Below are 22,623 nucleotides of genomic sequence, written 5' to 3' on the forward strand. Positions count from 1 at the left end.
ATCACATCCACAGAGTAAGAGCAAAGATCTGATGTTTGCCTAAGCAAATAAAATGGTTTGATTTGATTTAACAAAAATCTGTAGGATCCCGTTGTAATTTTGGAGGTAAATATGCAGTCCACTTAGACGAATCACTGATTTTTTTATTATTTATCTTTGAGCGAAAGAACTTCATCAATGATTCATTACACGTGAGGAGAATCATTACCGTGCTTTGAGGACGATATTAATTTGTTAAACAGAACTGGTAAGTAATGCAATACATTATTCTTGTTGAGGTTTCGTCAAATATTTTTCCAAGCTGTCAGGAGAGAGGGAGGGAGCGAGAGAGAGAGGGAAATATGGAAAGGGAGGGGGGGAGAATGAAACCTGGTATTATAAGGGAATGAAAGAAAATAAAGTTCAGGGGCCCGTAACACAAAGCTTAGCAATGATCGTAGAACATTTTTCTACGATTGATTCCATTGACTACAATGAACAATCAATCGTAAAAACCAAGCGTACGATTAATCGCTAACCTTTGTGTTATGGGACCCTGGGCTCCGTAACACAAAGGATTGCGATGAATTGCAAATATGAAGGTACTGCACTGATTGGTCCCTTGTCAGTATTTTAAACCTAATGCGCGTGAAACATTGATATTGATTGGTCAGTTCATTTAGCGATTGATCGCTGATCTTTGTGTTACGGAACCCTGGTTGACAGAGGGAAATGGTATAGTTATATTCACGATCACGATGATGATAGTGATGCCAATGATACAGCTGGTAATGATAATAATAACAATATAATACTAACAATTATTGTTTTTTTTATAAAAATTTATATTGATAATGATAATGATAACGATTACAATGAGGATAGTACTAATAGTAATCATAGTAATAATAAGAGAGGGGGAGGGGAATAACGCAGAAGAAAAAAGAGCATGAAACTATTTACCCAATGTCATTGGGCAAATATTTTCAACAATCATCCGGTCTTGAATCAAACTGTGCGCAGGAATTATGTGTATGAAATCCGTATTTGCTTCGTGTATACATCCGCCATCGTCTAGACAGTTCGGTGTAGAAGACAACGCGTCGTGACGTTGTTTCAATTTGCTTTCAACGTTGCTAGGTTACTTGGAAATGTTTTCCCAGAAATCTCAAGATGTTGCAAAGAAGCATTTTTGATAAAATAGTTACGCGGGTTTTTTATTATTATTATTATTTTCAAATTTAACAATACATCGCCGTGGCGTTCAAACCTCCTAGACCGGCCCCCTTACCTTAAGCGTTAAGTGCATGGATTACACATGGCCATCTGAGATGCCTGACCTAGCAAATACACCTGCTTGTGGTTGTTGATTAATCTTCGTCTCCTATTTATTCTGTTCAGGATATAACTTTCTTCGATGCTGAGTTAGGGTGGTAGATGATGATGCGATATTCCGCTACTCTTCTTTTACTTCTCCTCCTGACGTCGAAAGGAGGTAAACACAAATTCTAATTACCTTCACCACGTTCACAACTTTCTCGTTTTACATCCAATTTTGATGCTTCTTTGGTTTTCTATAGTAATCAAAATTAAATTTCAGTTGGGATTGATTTGACCTTCAAAATCGCGTGTAAAAATAGATTGTTTTAATTGCCAAAATGCAAAATAAGGGCTCAATAAGACTGTGGTCTGTGGCGGCTCCTTATATATTTCAAGTTAGAATCCAATATTTCTTAGAAAGGCAAGCTTGATACATCTTATGAATAATCCTTTCATTATTTCCCATTTTCCCTCTCTTTTCTTTGCTCCGTATATACCATACCATCCTTTCGCTCAGGCTTAACTTCCGTTTTGATATTTCCCTCCTACTGTTTCACTTACCTATTATTGGTAGAAGACACATATCTTTATTGTTCAATCTTACTCGTTTTCGTAGAAGATAAATATCTATTCATTCCTGACTTTGTTTTCTTCTCTTTTCTTTCGGAGCCTCCATCACTTTCAAGCTTCAAGTTAAATGGCAATCTTTCACACTTTTTTAACGACCTATTTGGTTGTAAACACGACTATAGTACTAAGAACGCTTTTAAGAACATAGAAAATATATTGTAAAATGCCCTTCATAACAAAAAGCAACCAAGAAATCTTTGTCGAAATTGGTGAATCAAAACAGCAGTTTCATCCTGTACTCTCGACAAGCGACATATTTGCAATTTTTCGCCAGCTCCGAATCTTGGGACGAAACTGCTGTTCCGGATCACAAATTTTTGACAAAGACCTCCCAATCGTTCATCGTCAATTGACGGGCATCTTCAATACATTTTTGTTCTACATCGCGGTGTATAAGCTCCCTATTGTAAGACCAGGGGGCCGTACGGCGAGTTGAAAACGGCCGTTTAAAATTTTTTGTAATAGCTACACATATAGGTGGTTTAAATAAAAATGAATAAAACGGCTGTTTTCGACTAGCCGTACGGCCGCCATAGAGAAAATGTGACTGAGGTATAAGCAGATACATCCCTCCCATCATAACACGTCCCAGGTCATACTAACAAAACCAAACCCATACCGATCACAATTCTGTGTATTAATTTGAATGGCATGTAATCGGTCGATGAGAGTGGGTTTTATTGGTGGAACAGTAGAATAATCTTGCTCTTACGTGACTCGAAATATTGAATGGAAGACCCATATGCACTGTGATTCATATTCTTTTACTGTTAGAATGCTGGAGGCGCCGGCGGAGATCTCCACCACCTCCCCCACCGCCCGGTAAGTTTTCCTGTTTTTCAAACTGTAGAGAGTTATTTTAGGTGAACATTAATTTTCTCGTATTCACTTCATCACCGGACTTTTCGCATTTACTATCGAGACACAACGCACCAATCCCAATTCCTTTGAAAATGCCAGTCAAATCACAATAGAGAGCTGAGAGGCTTTTGTCGAAAGTTGGTAGACCAAGACAGCATCGGAATCTCTTGACTTCGAACAACGACATATTTGCAATTGTTCGTCCGGTGCAAATCTTCGGATGATCTGCAGACCCAGTCCATCAAAATTCGACAATAGCCTCTCTCAGCTCTCCATTGTGCTTTTAATTGCATTTTTTCAAGGGAATCGATGCATTGTACAGTTTCCTTGTAGTAAATGCGAAAACTACCTATTTACTTTCAGTTACATATCAACGGTGAATCGATTTCTTTGTTTAGTAAGGTACCCATCCTGTTCATGGTAACTAAACATGCTTAAAATATTAAGTTTTCAAGTTGGAATGTCAAAAATAGTCAGCTCGCGCTTCGCGCTTGCATTATTCGATTGATGAGATATGTTTCATATTCGTAAGTCACTAAATGCAGTCCTTAAAAAGTTCTTTTTCTGGTAAGTATATTAAAAATTTCAGCACGCGTTTAGCGCTCGCCTTAATTTTTTGTTTGGTAGATGCATATCTTTTTAATTTCCATGTCTTATTACATGAAGTGTCCAAAAGTATGAGCTCGCGATCCGCGCTCGCGAAACCTCGCAAAGTTACCCTTTTAAGAGTAATTAACGCCATAACTGACCAAAAACAGAGCTCCATAATACTACCATGATCATTTTAAACCCCACCATTTTCTTTGTCTCTTTCTCTATCTACCTCAATTTCGATCTATCTGTCTATCTATCTATATATACGTATCTATCGTACCGTGTTTGTCTATCTATTTATATATCTATCCATCTCTCTATCTATTTATTTCTCTCAAGACACGACTCCTCCAACACTCCATGGATGTCCTGGATCGCTTGGTAACCAGTACACCACCACATCTACCGCTCGGGTTTCTTGGAGTGAACCAACGTGCTCCGATTCTGGATCGTCCTGTACTGTAACGTAAGCATTTTCATCCAAATAGCCACAATCAACATGATCAAGAAGGACCAGGGTAGCTTCATAAAGGGTGTCAGATCGAGTGGGCTGGGGTGTGCTTTTAAAGTGACTTCTTTTCATTCTTTTTTTAATAAAATGATTATCATGTATCGTTTTACACAGCACGCACTTTTAAATTTGTTTATTCTTCTTTCTTTATTCTGTTGTTACGACTTTCGTTCCATCATGAACATGATGAAGTCCTGTTCATAATTTGAAAACTCATAAGGCATTATAAATTGCCATGAATATCTTTCGTTAAAATATATATTCTCTTTAAAATATATAAAGTAGTTAACAATAAAGGGACAGAATGGAATCAACTGATAGAAAGCGATTATCCTTTGAAGTAGTAGTAGTAGTAGCACCAGCAGTAGAAGTAGTAGTAGCACCAGCAGTAGAAGTAGAAGTATTAGTAGTAGTAGCAGCAGTAGTAGTAGAAGTAGAAGTAGTAGAAGTAGTAGTAGTAGAAGTAGTAGTAGTAGTAGTAGTAGTAGTAGTAGTAGCAGCAGCAGCAGTAGTTGTAGTAGTAGTAGTAGTAGTAGTAGTAGTAGTAATAGTAGTAGTATTAGTAGTGGCAGCAGCAGCAGCAGCGTATTTAGTTCATTTATTATATTTTTTAAAGAACAATTATTACAAAAATATACACATCAAATATACACATCGAATATATACATTAAAAACCACTTAAAAACGTGCAAAAATACAACTTAAACTTAATTAAACTGATATTCGAGTATAATCGAATCGTGCTTAATGATATGAGAAATGAAATAGAAGGACTTAAGATAAAACCAATAGTGGCCTTGTGAGGTAAGATTAGGTGAAATTATAATTTGGAGATAGATAGATAGATAGATAGATGGTATTTTTTATGATAAAATTCAAATAGCAGCCAAAGGCTGAATCACATGAATTTGTGCAGAGTAGAATTTCAGTATACAAACTGATAAAAAGTAAAGAAAAAACGCATATCAATGTATAACATATGAAAGGAGATACAGAGAAAAATGTATACAAAGGAATGTCAGAAAAAAGAATGGGAGGAGATTAGGAGTAGACTTAAGTTATATACATGTAAAGCATTTTAACATAATGAACATTTTTAACATAAATATATATTTGAGCAATATTGAGAGAATAACAATAGATATCCGTGTAATTTCTCACTTTGTAAAGAGTGGATTGTATGAAATGATACTTGCTATTTTTAAGAAAACAAACGAAAGCTATCAAATAGGGGTAAAATTGAAAGAGGGAAACATTATCCCGTACAAAAGATTTCTGAATAAAACAGTAATCTGGGTTGGGATTGTTCTCGGTATGCTTGATAATGATATCTATTCTAAAGAAAAATTGTGTTGATGGTAATAATAGTTGCAAGAAATGGAATCATGGATAATAATTATAAAAAAATCTTAAAATAAATCTTAACAGGAAGTAATACAAAAAATAAGATGACATTGAAGTAATATGATCTGTACACAAGAAAGGATAGTTGTAACGTTGGTTATAACATTATGAGTTAGTAACTTGTCAGAGAAGAAAGTTCAATGATTTCTGCAAAAATTACAAGAATACTTAGATAATAATGAAGTCAGTTACAGTTCAACTGTTGAAGAGAAGCGACAAATGAAATAATCAAAGATATAAAAAGATACTTCTTTACCGTCCCTTGGCGTTTAATAGTCTTGCTAATTAGTAAATAAAATAATCAAAGCAAATATAAATACTGAGGTGACAAAGGTAATTATGTCAAGAACGGCAAAAGATTAGCAAAACATGTATGAGGTGATAAATAATTTGGTATAATTAGAATAATAGCCGATAGCTGCAAATTAGGCATATTTTGAAGAACAGTGTTGTTTTAATTTTCTTTTTAAGAGGGAAAGAGACTTGCATGAACAGAAAAGTAGTAGTAGTAGTAGTAGTAGTAGTAGTAGTAGTAGTAGTAGTAGTAGTAGTATTAGTAGTAGCAGTAGTAGTAGTAGTAGTAGTAGTAGTAGTAGTAGTAGTAGTAGTAATAGTTGTAGTAGTAGTAGTAGTAATAGTAGTAGTAGTAGTAGTAGTCGTAGTAATATAGTAGTAGTAGTAATAGTAGTAGTAGTAGAAGTAGTAGTAGTAGTAGTAGTAGTAGTAGTAGTGGTGGTGGTAGTAGTAGTAGTAGTAGTAGTAGTAGTAGTAGTAGTAGTAGTAGTAGTAGTAGTAGTAATATAGTAGTAGTAGTAATAGTAGTAGTAGTAGTAGTAGTAGTAGTAGTAGTAGTAGTAGTAGTAGTAGTAGTAGTAGTAGTAGTAGTAGTAGTAGTAGTAGTAATAGTAGAAGTAGTATGGTAACAGAAGAAGTAGTCATCAATCTAAATCAAATACATTTCAGTCGGGGTCCTTGATTTCTTTATCAACATCTGTTATCCAAAGAATTTGGTTATTACAAGTGGATCATTACACGGGGTGCTTTCGACTGGAGATTGAAAGAAAAGAGGGTGAAAGATTTGACAAAAACACATCCTAGCAGTAGCATAAACACTCCCAAAGATATGGAATAGCCAGGATTGACCATACGCATATATTAGACTTTCGTGTTTCTGTTTATCTTTCGTCCGTTTTTTTTACTCTATAATTTAAATCTAAATGCAGACGTACTTCGGGAGCAGCACCGGGTTCCCAGTTTCCTGAGGGGTCGCATACGATAGCATATCGAGCTATCGACACATCGGGTAACACACGGAGCTGTTCCTTCAGCTTTACCGTTGTTGGTATGTACATTATTTACAATGGATCGATAACGCAAGAAAATCATAACTTTCCCCTTCAATAATCATAACAAATGAAGCAAAAATATGTAACTAAGGGCGGTTCTGTAATCACGACGAAATATGAAAAAAATTTATATTCCCTCGTGATTGATTAATATATATATATATATTGTAAAACAATGAAAATGAGAGAATAATAGATGCGTAGCTTCACTCAAGGTCCCTTGGAGCTGTCATCCATTTTGAATCAAAGGTTGAAAAAATGCCTCCGGCGGGTATCGAACCCGGGTTACTGGCTCTGAACGTCAATGCCTTAACCACTAGACCACAGAGGTGGGCCTTCACATCTTACCCTAAGTACTACACATACACTTCACTCATTTATAAGGTTCTCTGAAAAGATCAAAAATTGAGCAACTAGGAATCCTTTTATGAAACGCATTCGTCATGTATAAACTGTTGTCTGCTCTCATCGATGGGGAACAGTACGAACACTCACAGAGTGGCAATCATTGATAAGGCAATTTGAAACTCTCTCCAAACGTACCCACACAGTAATACGATGCGGTACCCTCAACCCTCCATCGAATGGCGGAGTGAGTTGCACAAATGGAAGGTCCGTTGGTTCAGTCTGCTACAGCTCTTGCAACACGGGTTATAAGGTCAGCGGTTCGACTTCCAGAACATGTGTGCGATCGGGAAACTCTGCTTCATGGTCCGGATCGTCAGTGTCATGCTCACGTAAGATGGCTTGGAATTTTCGATTGTGCTTTCATTTTTCTGTACCACAAGGCTCAGTATTGTACCCTCTCTTTATCAATGCGTGCACAATTCAATTAAAAATTCATATAAAAAGATAACATAAATAAGGGTTTTTTTTCAGGGCTTATTGCCAAGCATGCCGCTTACACGACACATTCCAATGCGAGTCGACATAATTAAGCGACGCACATCGGAATTCCACTACAAACTAATATTAGCTGTGAATTATTGCAATGAAGTGCTCTTGATAAATAAGAGTAGATTCTCTACAATACAATTGTAGAATGTTGATACATTGAAGGAACAGGACATTGTAACTAATAAAATACAGCAATAAATACACAGAAAAATATGAATGAGTGTGTATTTACATGCCCTATTCGGTTAACGTAACGGTACTATATTTATTTATCTATTTATTTATTTATTTATTTATTCATTCATTTATTTATTCATTCATTCATTTATTCATCCATTTCTTCATTTAAGTTTTTATCTTTCTTTATCAGTGTTTATCTTATTTATTTGTTTAGTCATTTATTATTTTCTTATTTATTTAATAAATATTTCGTTTTAAGACAAAATGATAAACAAAGCTAGAAAGGCAAATAATTTAAGTCGACATGAGTAGAATGGAACTTATCATTCCTCCACATTGGCTGGTGCATCATCAAGGTCATGTAAACGTAAAGGTCATATAGGGATACGTAATTAAAACTTACTTTGGAAAGAAGCGTCTTGTCAATTCCGAAAATTAAGGAGCATTTCATGAGAATATCTTTAACAAACAACCCCGTCCCCTTCCCTCTTTTTTAACAACTTCGGAAAGATAAAAATCGGCAGTACTCTCTGATGTTTATGAATTCAGTTTATCTACTTGAGTAAAATATTAAATACATGCATATTATGTGTGTATTTTTATGTAATGCTTAATAATTTTTGACAAATGAATGACAAACGGACAAACTTTAAAAAAAAACGCCCACGAATATCAAAATGCCCAGAAATGTATCTACTTTACCCCGAAATGCAAACCTGTCACCCACAAAATTATGTAAAAACGCACTTTATAATACTCAAAACATGTAAATAACAATAGTAATAAATAATATCAATAATAATTAGAATAATAGCAATAGTAATAATAAAAAATTACGATAATAATGATAATTATCACCCACAAATGTAAAAAAAATAAAATAAAATATTTTTTTTTAATGTGAATGGATTATCCTCTCTTTTAATTGCTCAAGGAATCACTTGCTCGCCGGTCCTGAGTAGTCCCAGCAATGGTCAAATCCACTGCACCGATTCGGTGTACTACAACAGTGTGTGTTCCACAACCTGTCACATGGGATATACATTGACTTCCGGTAGTTCTCAAAGAACCTGTACGTCTACTGGATGGTCTGGTTCAACACCCCAATGCCAAGGTAAGATCTTCTCATCTACTAAAGGGGGCGGGGGTCTGAGTGCCCCCACCCCCCCCCCCCCCCACCGCAAAAATTTTGATAAGTTTTTATATTTGCAATTGTAAGATTCTGTTTAGACCTTACGTGCTTCCGGGATGATATTGATCTAAGACATGATTTTTTTTTTATTCATTTGTTTTGTTTTTCTGGGGGGAGGGGCGTGTCACAAATTTTTTACCCCTATTGACGAGGCACGCCACGGAATTGCCAGAGGTAAAGAAAAGAAGAATGGTGTCATCACTTGATATCATATTATCCTTTAATTGAATGTTTGGCCTCCATCGAAATCAGTTCAGTTGCACACTACATTTCATTTATCAAAAGGTATAAAAACATTCCTAACAGTCCTAACAGCAAGCAGCAATCGCAATCATCATAATCAGAAGATAAATTCTACAACGAAGAAGATGAACACCGATAATTGAAACCAGTATATATTTCAAAACATACCCGAATTATATTTCTCTCTCTCACACACAGACCAATCCTCAACCTCTCTGACAGTATACACAAACATGTCTCTAACCTTCCTGATTTTCTCTTTTTTCACACACCCGCACTTCTTCTCACGCACATAATACACATGTCATTTGCGATTTTTATTCTTTTTCACTCACACACCTAATTTATACATACACACCCACAACACACCCCCACAGCATACATCTGCCCCTTTCTTTTTTTATTTTCTCAATTTCACACACCCACACCCATCACACCCACGATCATCCCCCACATTATGTCCCTATAACTTGACTTAAACATCACTCACTCACAAACACACACGCGTGCACACCCACATCCTCTTTCACACATAAGCATAAATAACCCCATTCTCAGATCTTTCTCAGGCATGCACACACACACCCTCACACCCACATAATCTTTCAGTAAATAAAACTCGTCCCTAACATTATTATTCTCTCTTGCACACACACACCCACACCCTCATTATGTATATGTACACTCATTCCCCTAACCTTTGTTTTCTCTTGTCCGCACGCTCAGTCGCTCACATACACAACCTCGTATGCACGCATGTACGCACAATGCACACTCCAAAAAACTTTTTAACGCCTACACATCTCAAAAAACACAGATGCCCCTCCCCTCATCTTTATTTTTGTTTAAACCAACCAAATTCCTGAATCCTTTTATCTGATTCTGAGTACATAATGGAGACCCCTTCGAATTTCGTATCCGTATTTACCATGGACCTACATGGTATTTACATAGATATGGCTGCTTACCCGAAGTCATGGGAAGGAAAGAAAAAGGGACACCCCCTTTTGAAGTCCACCTCATAATTTCGTTTAGACCATTATTGTTATATCGTATGCCCACACTAACCCCCGATAACCGCTTTGACTTAGACTTTATCAATGAGACCGTCAAATCCGAAAACAAGTCATAAATGCATAATACTTCGAAGACTAATTACCCCTGTCTAATCGAAGGTGCGGTACAAACGTTTTTACACTACAAAATACCGGTGTTGATTTAACACCACCTCGGTATATAGAAAAACACCAGAGAGGTGTTGAAACAGCATCACTTCGGCTTTAGGCTAACACAAGATAGGCATTTAAACAAAATTAATCAGTGCTAAACAAAGATCGGTTTGATTCTTAAGTAAGAGGCAGGGGCCGCGGAAGCGGGGGGCTGGGGGGGGCTTCAGCCCCCCACTTTTCCAAAACCGTGTACAAAAACGTAAAAATTACCATATGATTGTGATTTTTTGCATGGTCAGCCCCCCCACTTTTGGATCAGCCCCCCCCCCCCCCCCCCCCCCCCCACTTTGAAAACCGTTCCGCGGCCCCTGAGAGGTGTTGTTGTTTTTTTTCGATATAGATACCGGGCTGGTGTTAAATCAAGGCCGGTGTTTTTCAGTATATGTTCTCATGAACTACAAACAATTGGTCTCCTTCTAAGATATTATTGCACATGGACTAAACCCACTTGGCTACCTGTCAATTTGGTCAAATTGCCGTCAACACTAACTCACTTCCGATTCAGTCTCATTCCCAGGTGGTATAATTACCATTTCTTCTGCATATTATTTTGCACTTTGTGAAATGAAAAATTCGATTTATGAACATCTAACCGTATAGACAAGTAAATATCAGACGAAATGGATGTAGCGCAATATTTTCAAACAAGGCAAAATGTTGAATGTGTTAATGTGAATTAGGATAAATAGTTTGTAGACGAACAGGTTGCAAATAATAATTATATTCAGGTTTGTCTTCTGCATGTCTTATCGCTAACAAAAATTTCAGTTTGTGAGTTTCAGAACATTCCCACTGGCGTATAGAGATGAGAGATTTGGGAGTTCACCCCCAATATAAAAAGTAAAATAAAATAATAAAGGGAAAGCACTAGAAAAAGAATATGATATTATGTCAAAATCTATCGCAAAATTAGATAGTCTTTTCAGAAGGCCAAAGTTTTCGGTCGCTCATGACTTTTTAGAAAAATTACCACATACGACATGTTGTGCCCCTCGTTGGCTCATTACGCTTCCACATCATGACATAGACCTATTAGGTCAGTATAAAGATTGGTCAATCTACAAGCTCGTTCGATGTAGCTGTAATCACACTCAGTGTTTACTAAAGATAACATGTTCGTGTTGATAAAGGGTGATGGTTGTACCTCCAAAAACTTGTTTTTCGTATGTGATCGACGAATTCTCCCCCCCCTCCCCCTCTCTCTCTCTCTGTTTCTTGAAATAAACCCTTGTTGATAAATTTATTACGGTTTCATACACATTCATTTTAGTATCCATTAGTACATTATTTTCCATTCACCAATATATTGATTTATTCTGATGTGCACTTTTTGAAAATATTATTTTCAGTTAACGAATGATCATAAGTTCAAATACAAATGTTAATACAGTGATCCATTGTCATCATCTGTAATCCTGCACTTTTTAAATTCACCAACATAACTATGAATACATTCTGATGCCATTTTGTTCTTAAGTAACCGCAAAGAACCTTAATGATAGATATCACAATATCTGAGTTTAGAACAAAACAGGGCAGGCCGAATCACAAACCTCCTTTAAAAGCACATTAAATAGTCACTGTATCTGTTGGGTAACTTATATCAATCAAGTAACAAGGATAATAAAAATAATATTAAATAATGTCCATCTTTGATAGTTCTATGAACTTTAAGGGTTATGCTAACCGGTCAATATTTATTTTCTTAAGTTTTTATGACTTTTTGCTTGCTTTTGGGTCGAGTCCTTCAAGAAAGTCCATTTCTGACTGACTTACACGGCACACTGACTTTGAATATGTTCGCCGCATGTAGTGGCTGTTATTTATTAACTCTAGAGTAAACAGATGAAGACAATTTCGAGTTCAAGACAGTGACTGATTTTGCTTACATTTTCAGGAAATGTGTTCATGCCTATTGCTATCTTTAAGCTAATATTGTATTTTTATAACAGACAATATGGTCACATTGATTGTACAAACAAATCAATTATTAATTTTGAATGGGATAGTTGCTCTTCACTATGAATAAAATCAGACATCATCCTTTACCACAATCATCTAAGAATATTTGCACTAAAACCATTTTTAACTTGTTACATTTGAATGTTTATTGAAAGATCAAAGTCCCCAAAGAACAAATTTCTTCTTTTAATATTCTTGATTGTACACTTGTGCTTGTATGATCTTTTTTTTAAATCTTGATTCAAGATGTGTATCATGAGAGTTTTAACAAGAACTTTATGAAGAAAAAAAGTACCTGAAAAGGGTAACTGAATATTTCTACAATCAAGAATAATTTCGGACGGATTTTCGCATAAATCAGACTTGTCAATGGCAACCCTGCCTAAATGTGACTCGTATCATCCTATTTATTGACAACAACATCGCACTTTATATTCAACTAATGACGTATTCACTCCGTCGGGGTGATTTTATTTTCACGATTCAAGATTGCATGAAAATTAAAACAAAAAGTATGGAAGATGGCATGGAAAAGGGTCAGAAAGAAATGTCAACGAGAAAGAGAACTAAAAGACGGAGGAAATGAATATCATTTTTATTCATCATCTTTCCTCTCATTTCGCGTGCTTTATTTCCGGATATGAACATAACAGGACCGTTTTCTTAAATTTACATGCACTTCTTTTTATGCCGAACATCTTAACCATGACCACTGTAAGTTTTATATGTGTTTTCCTCCAAACGAACCTTCCATTTTAAAAAACTAAGATGCTAGTTATGAAATGTGATTAATGAACGAAAACCTGTATAGCCCTCTGTTTCTATGAATATGAGCATGCATTTATATGTAATTTTAAAATGTATTTTTTTTCTATTTCCAGATGTCACGCCACCAACGTTCGTGAACTGTCCAACGTCTCAAACGGTGTATCCTCCGGATCTTGAGACAACAGCCGTAGTCCAATGGACAGAACCAAGCGTCTCAGACACTACTGGTCAGTCTGTGAGCCCCACGCGTACATCGGGACCTGCCACGGGTAGCACGTTTACAGAAGGTGTAACACCAATAAAATACGAAGCTACGGACAGTGCTGGTAACCGGGCGACAGCTTGCGAATTCACCATTTCCGTGGAAGGCAAGGCCATATCAAGATATCTTTTCTCTTCTTCACGTCCAATCTTGCCAATATACAAGAGTTGCTAAAGCTTTTGTACATGTATAATTTCTCACATGTAATGCATATATGCATATACAGTTCGTATCAAAAAAAGTTTACACTTAGAAAAAATCCTGTGAAATTATACATTTGTAATATCCTGAAGATTTTTCCACATTTTAACATTACTACAGATCCATTTAAGCAAATGACGATATAACTGTCGAAAAATATTTCCGCTTGAGTGAGCACCACTTACTTTTGAAAAGTTAGTGAAAAATGATTTGCGCAGAACTTTGAAATAGTTATGCGAATAAAAGTAGACCTTAATCATGAAGAACACGTTGAATTTAGCTAGCAAAATTGATTTGAAGATATATTTTGCCCTTTTTAACTTGTTTCCTTGTCCAAAACACTTCGAAGAGTGCATTGCGCCCCACCCCACTCCCTCACACACCGAGGCCATCGTGACGATATTACAGTGACCTGTGATTTACATGAAATGGCTTAGGATTGATTTTCATTTTGTTAATCATTGTCAAGCTTGGAAAAAGTGTGGAGAAACAAGTATTAAATGAAAAATAAAATGTAAGCCCACTTTAAATAATAAAAACTTAATGAAAAAATGCTGGAGATGTCTGATATAAACTTTTGTTCAGATTAAGTTATGTCCTCAGATCCAGCTGTCACAAAAAGGGTAAAGGTTGTGCTTGCTATGTGTTGGAATATCAATTCAGGTGGCAAAATTATTACAAAATGCTTGAATGTATCCGTTTTATTTCAATTGACTAAAAGTGCAAGGGAAATATATGAGAAATGTTTCGCAGGGTAAGTTTGATTTCGCCCTTTCCCCTTGACACAGCGTGAAAACGAGCATTTCTGCGCAAACAGATTTCTGCGAGCTTTACACAAATGGACAGCGCTCACTCAAGTGTAACATTCTGTCAAAACTTTTACTTTCATTGGATAGATGAGACCCACACCCAAGAATGTATGTGAAAAATTACCAACATGTTGTATATTTTTTTTAATTCCCAGGGCTTTTTCAAAGAGTCTTTTTTTTTTATACGCACTGTGTATATATATATATATATATATATATATATATATAAACTTTATCTCTGTAATTGCTTCATACTAAAAGTCATTAGATGCAGCACCATCTCAGGTGACCATGTACTTCTCGTTAGTTGCCCGGATGGGGATATCCGCGGATCGGTATGCACCTTCACCTGCATCACCGGTTACGGTTTAGATGGTTCACAGGCATCCGAATGCCAATTGGTTGGCAGTTCCGGTTCTTGGAGTCATCCGAAACCTTCTTGCCAACGTAAGTATATTGGTTCTCTACAGGAAATTGTGCTACAGCAAGAAAAGAATTTTGTACATCCTTTTACGCACATACCAGATTCCTGGATGGGTTTGTTAGATGTAAAATCAGATCTCTCATTATGTCTATTGGTTCAAAAATACCTTGGTGAAGTATGACTGAATTAGTGTGGTAGATTTAGGAATATCATGCTTACAACCATTACGAAGGCATAGGTTTGCCGAAAACTAGAATGGAACGAGTATAGACTATTACCAGTACCGCTCATGCCACTGTTGAAAGTGGCCGTGAGCTATATACTTCCTTTAAAGTTTAAACTTTATATTATGCACAGGAGTATTATAGCCTGATTGCCCTAGGATGGAGGCTCGATTAACTTAATAACAATGTAAGCCAGAACTACCCCCCCCCCTCATTTCCATGGGTGTTGATTAATGTAACTTAGGCATTTTACCTGAACTCTTTTCAACTATGGTTTCATCGGTCTACTTTCTCATGGGGTCTACAAGGATTGTGTATTGCAGTTCTCACATTTCCATGCTGAAAGTATACCAGTGAACCACAGTGTGGAACACAAATTGAAATTATTATCACGCTGTTAACATACTTGAAACATTCTTAATATCATTTTCACGGAAACCGTCATGTGTTCACACTTTGAACACAGTGTGAACACTCACACTGTAGGGGTACCCAGAAAGTGAAATTATTTTTGTCGCGTTGGATCAATTTTCTCTTTCTCTTTTCAATCAATAATGTTCATATTACAAAAATTTCGTCTTAGTGCTACATTGTCAAGGGATAAGCGCTCCACAGAATGGCGCAGTGGTGGGGACGTGTTCGACGGGCTATGGCTCAACTTGCCATTTCGACTGCGATGAGGGATACATCATCAACAATGACAAAATCAAATGCACTGTACAACCAGGAAGTACAGCTGTGTATTGGGAAGGATCACTACCATATTGTTCAAGTATGTAATAATTTATATATGTTTTAATCATGTTTATATTTACATGTATATTAGAAAATTATTAGATCATACACGAAAATTCCCACAACATCATACAAGGTTAAAAGTCTACATGAATATCATGCATGTTTCTGTCGTCGTACTTCCGGGAGTTATACCTCAAAACAAGCAGAAATGTGTACTGATGTTCCCAATTTACTTCTTTTTTATCTCTTCTTCTTTATCTTCTTCCTTGATGTATTTCTTCGTCTCCTTTTTTTCTTCTTCTTCTCCCTCTTCTTCTTCTTCTTCTTCTTATTTCATTTCATCTTTATTTCACAAGCCGACTAAAGAGGCTTCTTCTTCTTCTTCTTGATTATCTACTTCGTCGTTTTCTTATTTTTTATTTTCGTTTTTTTTCCCCGTGTTTGTTTCAAACAAGATCTTGTAGGGTTAACTATGACAATGCTTTATCTTACTTATATTCTAGTATTGTACAAAGGGAACCTTTTGACAGAGCGTTTAATTATTTGGGATAATACTTTCAGGGTTTTTAATACCTCGGTCACATTTGCTCTACGGCGGCCGTACGGCAAGGCGAAAACGGCCGTTTTGAAATTTTTAGCACCAGCTACATAATAGGTGGATTGAATTGAAAGTAATAAAACGGTTGTTTTCTACTCGCCGTACGGCCGCCGTAGAGCAAATATTACCGATGCATAAAGGTTTTTGTCCCCCAAAAGGTATCTTCAGCCCGGCAATCATTTAAAGATATGACACCGAAATAAACAAAATTCAAGCCTGGCATATTTATGAATTCTCCATATCTATTCTTGAGACTGCGTTCACAGATTATAGCAAATGTTTCCTTTTTTTTCTTCAAAATAACAATTGATTACTTAATGTTGACACCTGACTATATGGTTTGCCCTGATCATGCAACACAGGCATTAAAGATAACACCATGTATCATCATTTTGGTCATTTTGAAAATAATTTGCCCATTTAGTATTAACCCTTCAGATGATTTGGATATGAATGCAATTATTTTTTCAGTTATCAACTGCACAAAACCTTCTTTAACCGACGGACTGCACTTACCAGCGTCCCCTGCATGTCCGGATACAAGTCTCGTCCCCTATGGAAGTCAGTGCTCCTTCTCCTGTGGACGCGGATACTACATGCAAGGAGACCAAGTCCTGTCCTGTCAGAGTGATGGGTTCTGGAGTCATAACGCACCAAGTTGTCATGGTAACCTTTCTTCGTTTAATCGTATAGCTGCGTTGTGTTGGTTGCTTTGATTGGATGATGATCAATCGTGAAAACGTTTTCCTATTATCCTGTGTGAATATAAAATATTTGTCACGTCAACTAATAATTGACTGCATACTAAGCCGAATCTAAATAGTACATCAATAACCCTAACATAATTTTCTTCTTTCAACAGTTCTGAATTGCACAAGCAGTGACATGCCAGCTCCAGCAAACGGCATCAAGACTGGCTGCTCAAACGCGGAGGAAGTTTTCGGGACGGTTTGCACGATCTCATGTAATACTGGCTACCTCCCGGATACACCCGTATACCGAATGTGTGATGATGACGGAACCGGATCCGGAGTGTGGGACGATGAACCTGTCACGTGCACAAGTAGGTCAATTACGTCTCTGATAAACGAATTATATAGAGTACCGAAGCGATGGCGTCAGTCTCCATGGTGTCATGACGGGGTGGTTCTAAACAGAGTCGCAGCTGACGATCGTCTGTACACATTTGTATGACTTTGGCTTGTCTGAAAAATAGGTTGCAAGCGATCAAATTCCAATAGCAGCCATTTTCTCCTAGTAGAAACACATGCTTTCATTCGGCGTGTTCATTTGTTAAGAACCAGGCCGCCATCACACCATGGCAACTGATGTCATCGCTTCGGTACTCTATTAAAAGATGAACTGAATTCTTGGCGCTCTTTCCATAAACGTTATTGGTATGGTAACTTGTAATCTAATGATAAATTGCTAAAGAAAAAAAATGGCCCATAGTTTATCAAAATCAAGGATTCATCGGTGTTGACATCATAGAAATTTTGTATGCTACGGAGCGCATGCGATGTAATGATGAAAAAAATAATGGAATTCATCACCACCAGATGTTTTGTTTGAATGGTTGAAATGTCAAATTATTTGTCTCATGTGTATGGATCAGATAAAATCTACTATTTAATGGATAATGACCTGGATGAATATTTATCAGAAGGTCGTGTTAGTATCCATTCTGCTTGATAATGTATACGTGATTTAATCTATATTCCAATACTGTTTTCGGTTTTAGTCGTGACCTGTCCAGCTCTACCCAATCCAAACAACGGCGATGTTTCTCAGTGTACCTACGAAGGGGATATTAGCAACGTCAACAGTGTGCAGAAATACAGTACTGTTTGCAGCCTGAACTGTTTCATTGGCTTTACCAGGACATCGGGTTCTGCGTTACGCGCATGCAGCGCCTCTGGAACATGGGACGGTGTGGAAACCATGTGTGAAGGTCAACTTAATTGATATTTCCTTCTTTTGCTCTCATAAAACATTAGATTGTTTGCTTGCTTTGATATACCTAATCTGCTTGTATTGGCTAATGCGTTTATTTTTCACCTTATTCGTTGCGTCGAAAATTCATATTTGTGAATAATTTAGAAATATTACCAACGGTCTTTGGACTATTGATTCAAGTCATACAAAAATTATAATTGAAGCAAACATCTGCAAAGGTAGATGTGAGGCATCTTGGTAAAATACAATTTCCCTTAGATACCTAAACAACATTCCGAGTCGTGCCTAACAGCAGAAATCTCGCAAAGTCTCTGTTTCCACCAAATCTTCACATTTCCAATGTTTTCAGCAAAGTTCTACAGACAATCTGGAATGCGGGGGGAAACGGTGTGGAAGACGCTGAGAAGTACACTGTTAAAAAAAAACTGTGATATACAGGAAAAAAGGACTTTGCAGAAAGCAATAGCAGAATCATTCTGTAAATTCATAAAACATGATTATTTCTGCAATTTGACAGAACAGGTCTGTTTTAAAAGGGGAAAAGGGTTTTTATTGAAGGAAATTTGTAAGATTCCATACACCAAATACCTATTTCGTGTAAAATTACGCAATCTGGTAAGATTACAGGAACTTCTTTTATTTTAAGGATAAATTTTCCAACAGTGTATCCGTGCTAGAAGAGGCGAATTGGACTTTAGAAATAAGAAGACGGTTGAGGGATTTAAGGGTGACAATGGAAAGGGGGAGGGCATTGAGATTATTGTAATGAAAGTAATAAAAACCGCACAATTTTCTATTTTGTTTTATTTGTTTTACTTTGTAGATATAACAGCGCCTGTATTGACATGTCCTGGAGACCGGGAGGTAGTAGCAGAATCAAGCACGGTCAACGGGATTGTCCCCTGGCACGAGTGGGAACCGCTCATGGTAAATGAAAATATATATATATGTTCTATACTTCGCTCGCACTGGGAGAGTTTGGCTGCTTTTCACTTCGGCATCCTTTGTCACAAAAAGTGATCCCACGTTGTGTTGTTAATTATTGTTTTCATTGTTATTATTAATTATCATAGTCATTATTTCCATTATCATTACTGTTATTATATTTATTATTATTATCGTTATTGTTATTGTTATTATTATTATTATTATTATTATTCCTCTAAACAGGATCAAGTCCGTATTTTTTTCTTGAATAACTTTGCTCTAACAAAAAGCACCAAGTAATTTCAAGTGCAACTAGGAACTTTACACTACTAATGTCCGAGAGTCTTTCTTATCAATCTGGTTGTACCCAAGATAGCTGCCTTCTGAATGTCGTACATCCGAAGGTGAGGAGAGATCTTGGTTATGCAGGCTTCCATTCCCTTCTTCACCATTCCTGAGTGACCAATGATGACTGGTGTGACCTATGCTTTCACGTTCCACATCCTCTCGATCTCAATCCTTAGGTCTTGATACTTGAGCCGTTTGTCTCTTTCCTTTACAGCAATGTTGATATCATGGGGAACAGAGACCTCAATGATATTTACTACGTTGTTGTCTCTGACGATGATGTCCGGCTTGTTGCAGTTGATGGTTCTATCCGTTAGTATGCCACAGTTCCAATATATGGTGCTGTTATTGATCGTGGTGATCGTTTGTGGCTGATGTTCCCAAGCGTGATCACAAGTCATTTTACCGCGATCCTTCAGTAGTTGCCAATGGATAACTTTGGCAATATTGTCATGTCTTGTGATGTACTCAGTTCCAGCAAGAGTCGAACATGCTGATACCAAATGCATGATTGTTTCGGTCTCTTTTCCACACATCCTGCAAGTGTCGTCTGTGTCTCTTCTGAGGATAGATTTTTCGTAGGCACGGGTCCTCACCACCTGGTCCTGAATAGCATAGACGAACCCTTCAGTTTCACCTCTTAGTCCCGCCGACTTAAGCCATCGATGTGTGTCTTTCTGGTCTACGAACTCCCGATGCGTCTGTTTTTCATGGTGGCCATGAAGTCGCTTGGATTTAAGTTGCTCTTGAAGTTTCTTGTGAAAGGAGCATTTAAGTCTTGCCTTCTCTTTTTCACCGTAGGGTAGTGTCAGTCGATGTTGTGCCAATAAGATAGATGCTTGCTTGTTAATGGAGTATATTGCTTGACATTTATCATAATCGAGGGATATACTCGTCAGTATATCAGGTGGATTGGATAGGTAGTTGGCGAGGTTCGTTGCTTCCATATTCCAGACCATCTCAATTTGTTGTAGACCTCTTCCTCCAAGATCACGGGGAAGGTACAACCTTTCGATTGCGGCCTTTGGGTGATGTATTCTGTGCATCGTTAATTGCTTTCTGGTCATAACATCTAGGCCACATATATCAGCTAGTCTCCAGTTAACAATACCAAAACTGTATCTAAGCACAGGAATGGCTAGAGTGTTGATCGCTTCAATCTTATTTTTGGCATTCAGTTCGGATTTGAGGATCAGCCTGAGTCTTCTTTTGTATTCTGATGTTGCCTTCTCCTTCATTGTGTTATGGCTAATGACATCATTCTCAGCTATGCCTAGGTATTTATATGTCGAATCATTAGTCAGTTCCTTGATTGATGTTTCCTCATCTTGCACAAACATGTCGCCTGTATTTACCCTCCTTCCTCGTACAAGTGTAACTTTGGCACACTTGTCTATACCAAACGACATCTTGATGTCATCGCTGAAATGTTTAACTACTGCTATCATCTTGTGAAGTTCATCGTCATTTTTTGCAAAGAGTTTGATATCATCCATATATATCAGATGGTTTATTGTCGTAGATACATCTTGCCCTTTGTATCTGTAGCCATAACTCGTAGCGTGTAAGAGAGAGCATACTGGATTGAGAGCTAAGCAGAATAAAAGAGGAGATAAGGAATCTCCTTGAAATATTCCTCTCTTGATTCGGACCCCCTCCACTGTCATCGAACGGGTGCCTATCGTAAGCGAAAGAGTAGTGCTCCATTGTTTCATGCCTGCTGATATGCACTTGACTATTTGTGGATTGATGTGATACATCTCTAGAACTTTGATGATCCAACTATGTGGTACGCTGTCAAATGCCTTCCTGTAGTCTATCCAAGCCATGGATAGATTGGTCTGTCTTTGGCGAGCATTACCGATTATTGCTTTATTTGTCATTAGGTGATCTTTACAACCCTTCTTTCCTTTCCGACAACCTTTCTGAGTGACCTCCATTATGTCATGATCATCGATGTGTCGTTCGATGTGCATGGCAAGCGTTGATGTCAGCAGCTTATACATAGTATTAAGGCAAGTGATTGGACGATAGTTCTTAGGTTGTTTTGGGTCTTTGCCTTTGTACAGTAGATAGGTCCTTCCAATTGGCAGCCATTTCTCAATAGTCCTGTTCCCTCTGATAATGTCATTGATGATTTTCAGTAGATTAGTATGGGTGCTACCAAACCTCTTTATCAAGAAGTTTTGTACACCATCTGGTCCAGGGCTTTTCCAGTTCTGAGTGTTCCTTATGATATTGTGTAGTTCAGGTAAGGTCAGGTCTACTAGCTGCTGCGCTGGCACATTGGACCATTTGTCTGCTTCCGACTGAATCCAGGGAGTTTCTTCGTGAGTGATATCATTATCCCAAAGTTCTTTCCAGTAGTTCTTCATATCATCTGCCGATGGAACATCTTTCGTCTCAGTCATCTTTGAATCCAGCTCACGAAAGAATTTCTTTCTGTTTCCATGGAAGAGTTTATTCTGCCGTTTGAAATTGTTACTCTTTGTGTATCTCTTAACACGGTGTTTGAGAGCATTTATCTTCATTTTGAGCGTTTCTATAACAGTTGTCCTAGTACGGGTCTTATCGTCAATGCGATATTTCTTCTGAAGTCTTTTGGCATTGCTCTTCATCCGATTGGATTTGATGTTTCCCTTATCTACTTCTCCGAGTTGAGCCACGTCTTTATGTAGTTCTGCTATCTTAGTTTGTAGCCTTTTCTTCCATTCAGGAGCCTTCTTCTTATGATTGGTAGAGTGGTTTGATGAATGAAGCTTGAGTCCCATATGTTCTGTTACAGTTTTTGCACCTGCCCAGATAAGACAGTTTATCTCCAACAAACTGGAAGGACTAGATTGCACCTTTTCAAGCATTTTATCTACTTTGTCGATAAAATTTTATCTACTTTATCTAATTTTATCTACTTTACTTTAATAAAATTTTATTTTATTTTACTTTACTTTAATAAAATTTTATCTACTTTACTCTAATTTTATCTACTTTATCTACATTTTATCTACTTTATTATTATTATT

The 22,623-nt window shown here is 37.1% G+C and overlaps 1 protein-coding gene across 4 annotated transcripts in view; it reads left to right on the forward strand.

Moving 5' to 3' along the window:
* Positions 1-22,623, forward strand: part of LOC129274258 (sushi, von Willebrand factor type A, EGF and pentraxin domain-containing protein 1-like) — a 45,145-nt gene continuing 22,522 nt past the window's right edge. For 2 of the 4 annotated variants that reach the window (XR_010295459.1, XM_064108519.1), the window contains exons 1-14: positions 1-247; positions 1,381-1,474; positions 2,704-2,751; positions 3,724-3,850; positions 6,523-6,641; positions 7,197-7,382; positions 8,657-8,836; positions 13,230-13,484; positions 14,650-14,835; positions 15,620-15,808; positions 16,844-17,038; positions 17,235-17,435; positions 18,114-18,323; positions 19,152-19,255. Coding sequence is in view for 2 of the 4 variants with exons in the window: in XM_064108519.1 (XP_063964589.1) it covers positions 1,417-1,474; positions 2,704-2,751; positions 3,724-3,850; positions 6,523-6,641; positions 7,197-7,382; positions 8,657-8,836; positions 13,230-13,484; positions 14,650-14,835; positions 15,620-15,808; positions 16,844-17,038; positions 17,235-17,435; positions 18,114-18,323; positions 19,152-19,255 (2,058 nt within the window). In the remaining 2 variants the exon portion in view is untranslated. Of the gene's footprint in view, positions 248-1,059; positions 1,475-2,703; positions 2,752-3,723; positions 3,851-6,522; positions 6,642-7,196; positions 7,383-8,656; positions 8,837-13,229; positions 13,485-14,649; positions 14,836-15,619; positions 15,809-16,843; positions 17,039-17,234; positions 17,436-18,113; positions 18,324-19,151; positions 19,256-22,623 lie in introns of those variants that run through there. The other 2 variants (XR_010295460.1, XM_064108520.1) reach the window with 1 other exon arrangement.

The sequence above is a fragment of the Lytechinus pictus genome, chromosome 13 (assembly GCF_037042905.1).
Source record: "Lytechinus pictus isolate F3 Inbred chromosome 13, Lp3.0, whole genome shotgun sequence".
NCBI lineage: Eukaryota > Metazoa > Echinodermata > Echinoidea > Temnopleuroida > Toxopneustidae > Lytechinus > Lytechinus pictus.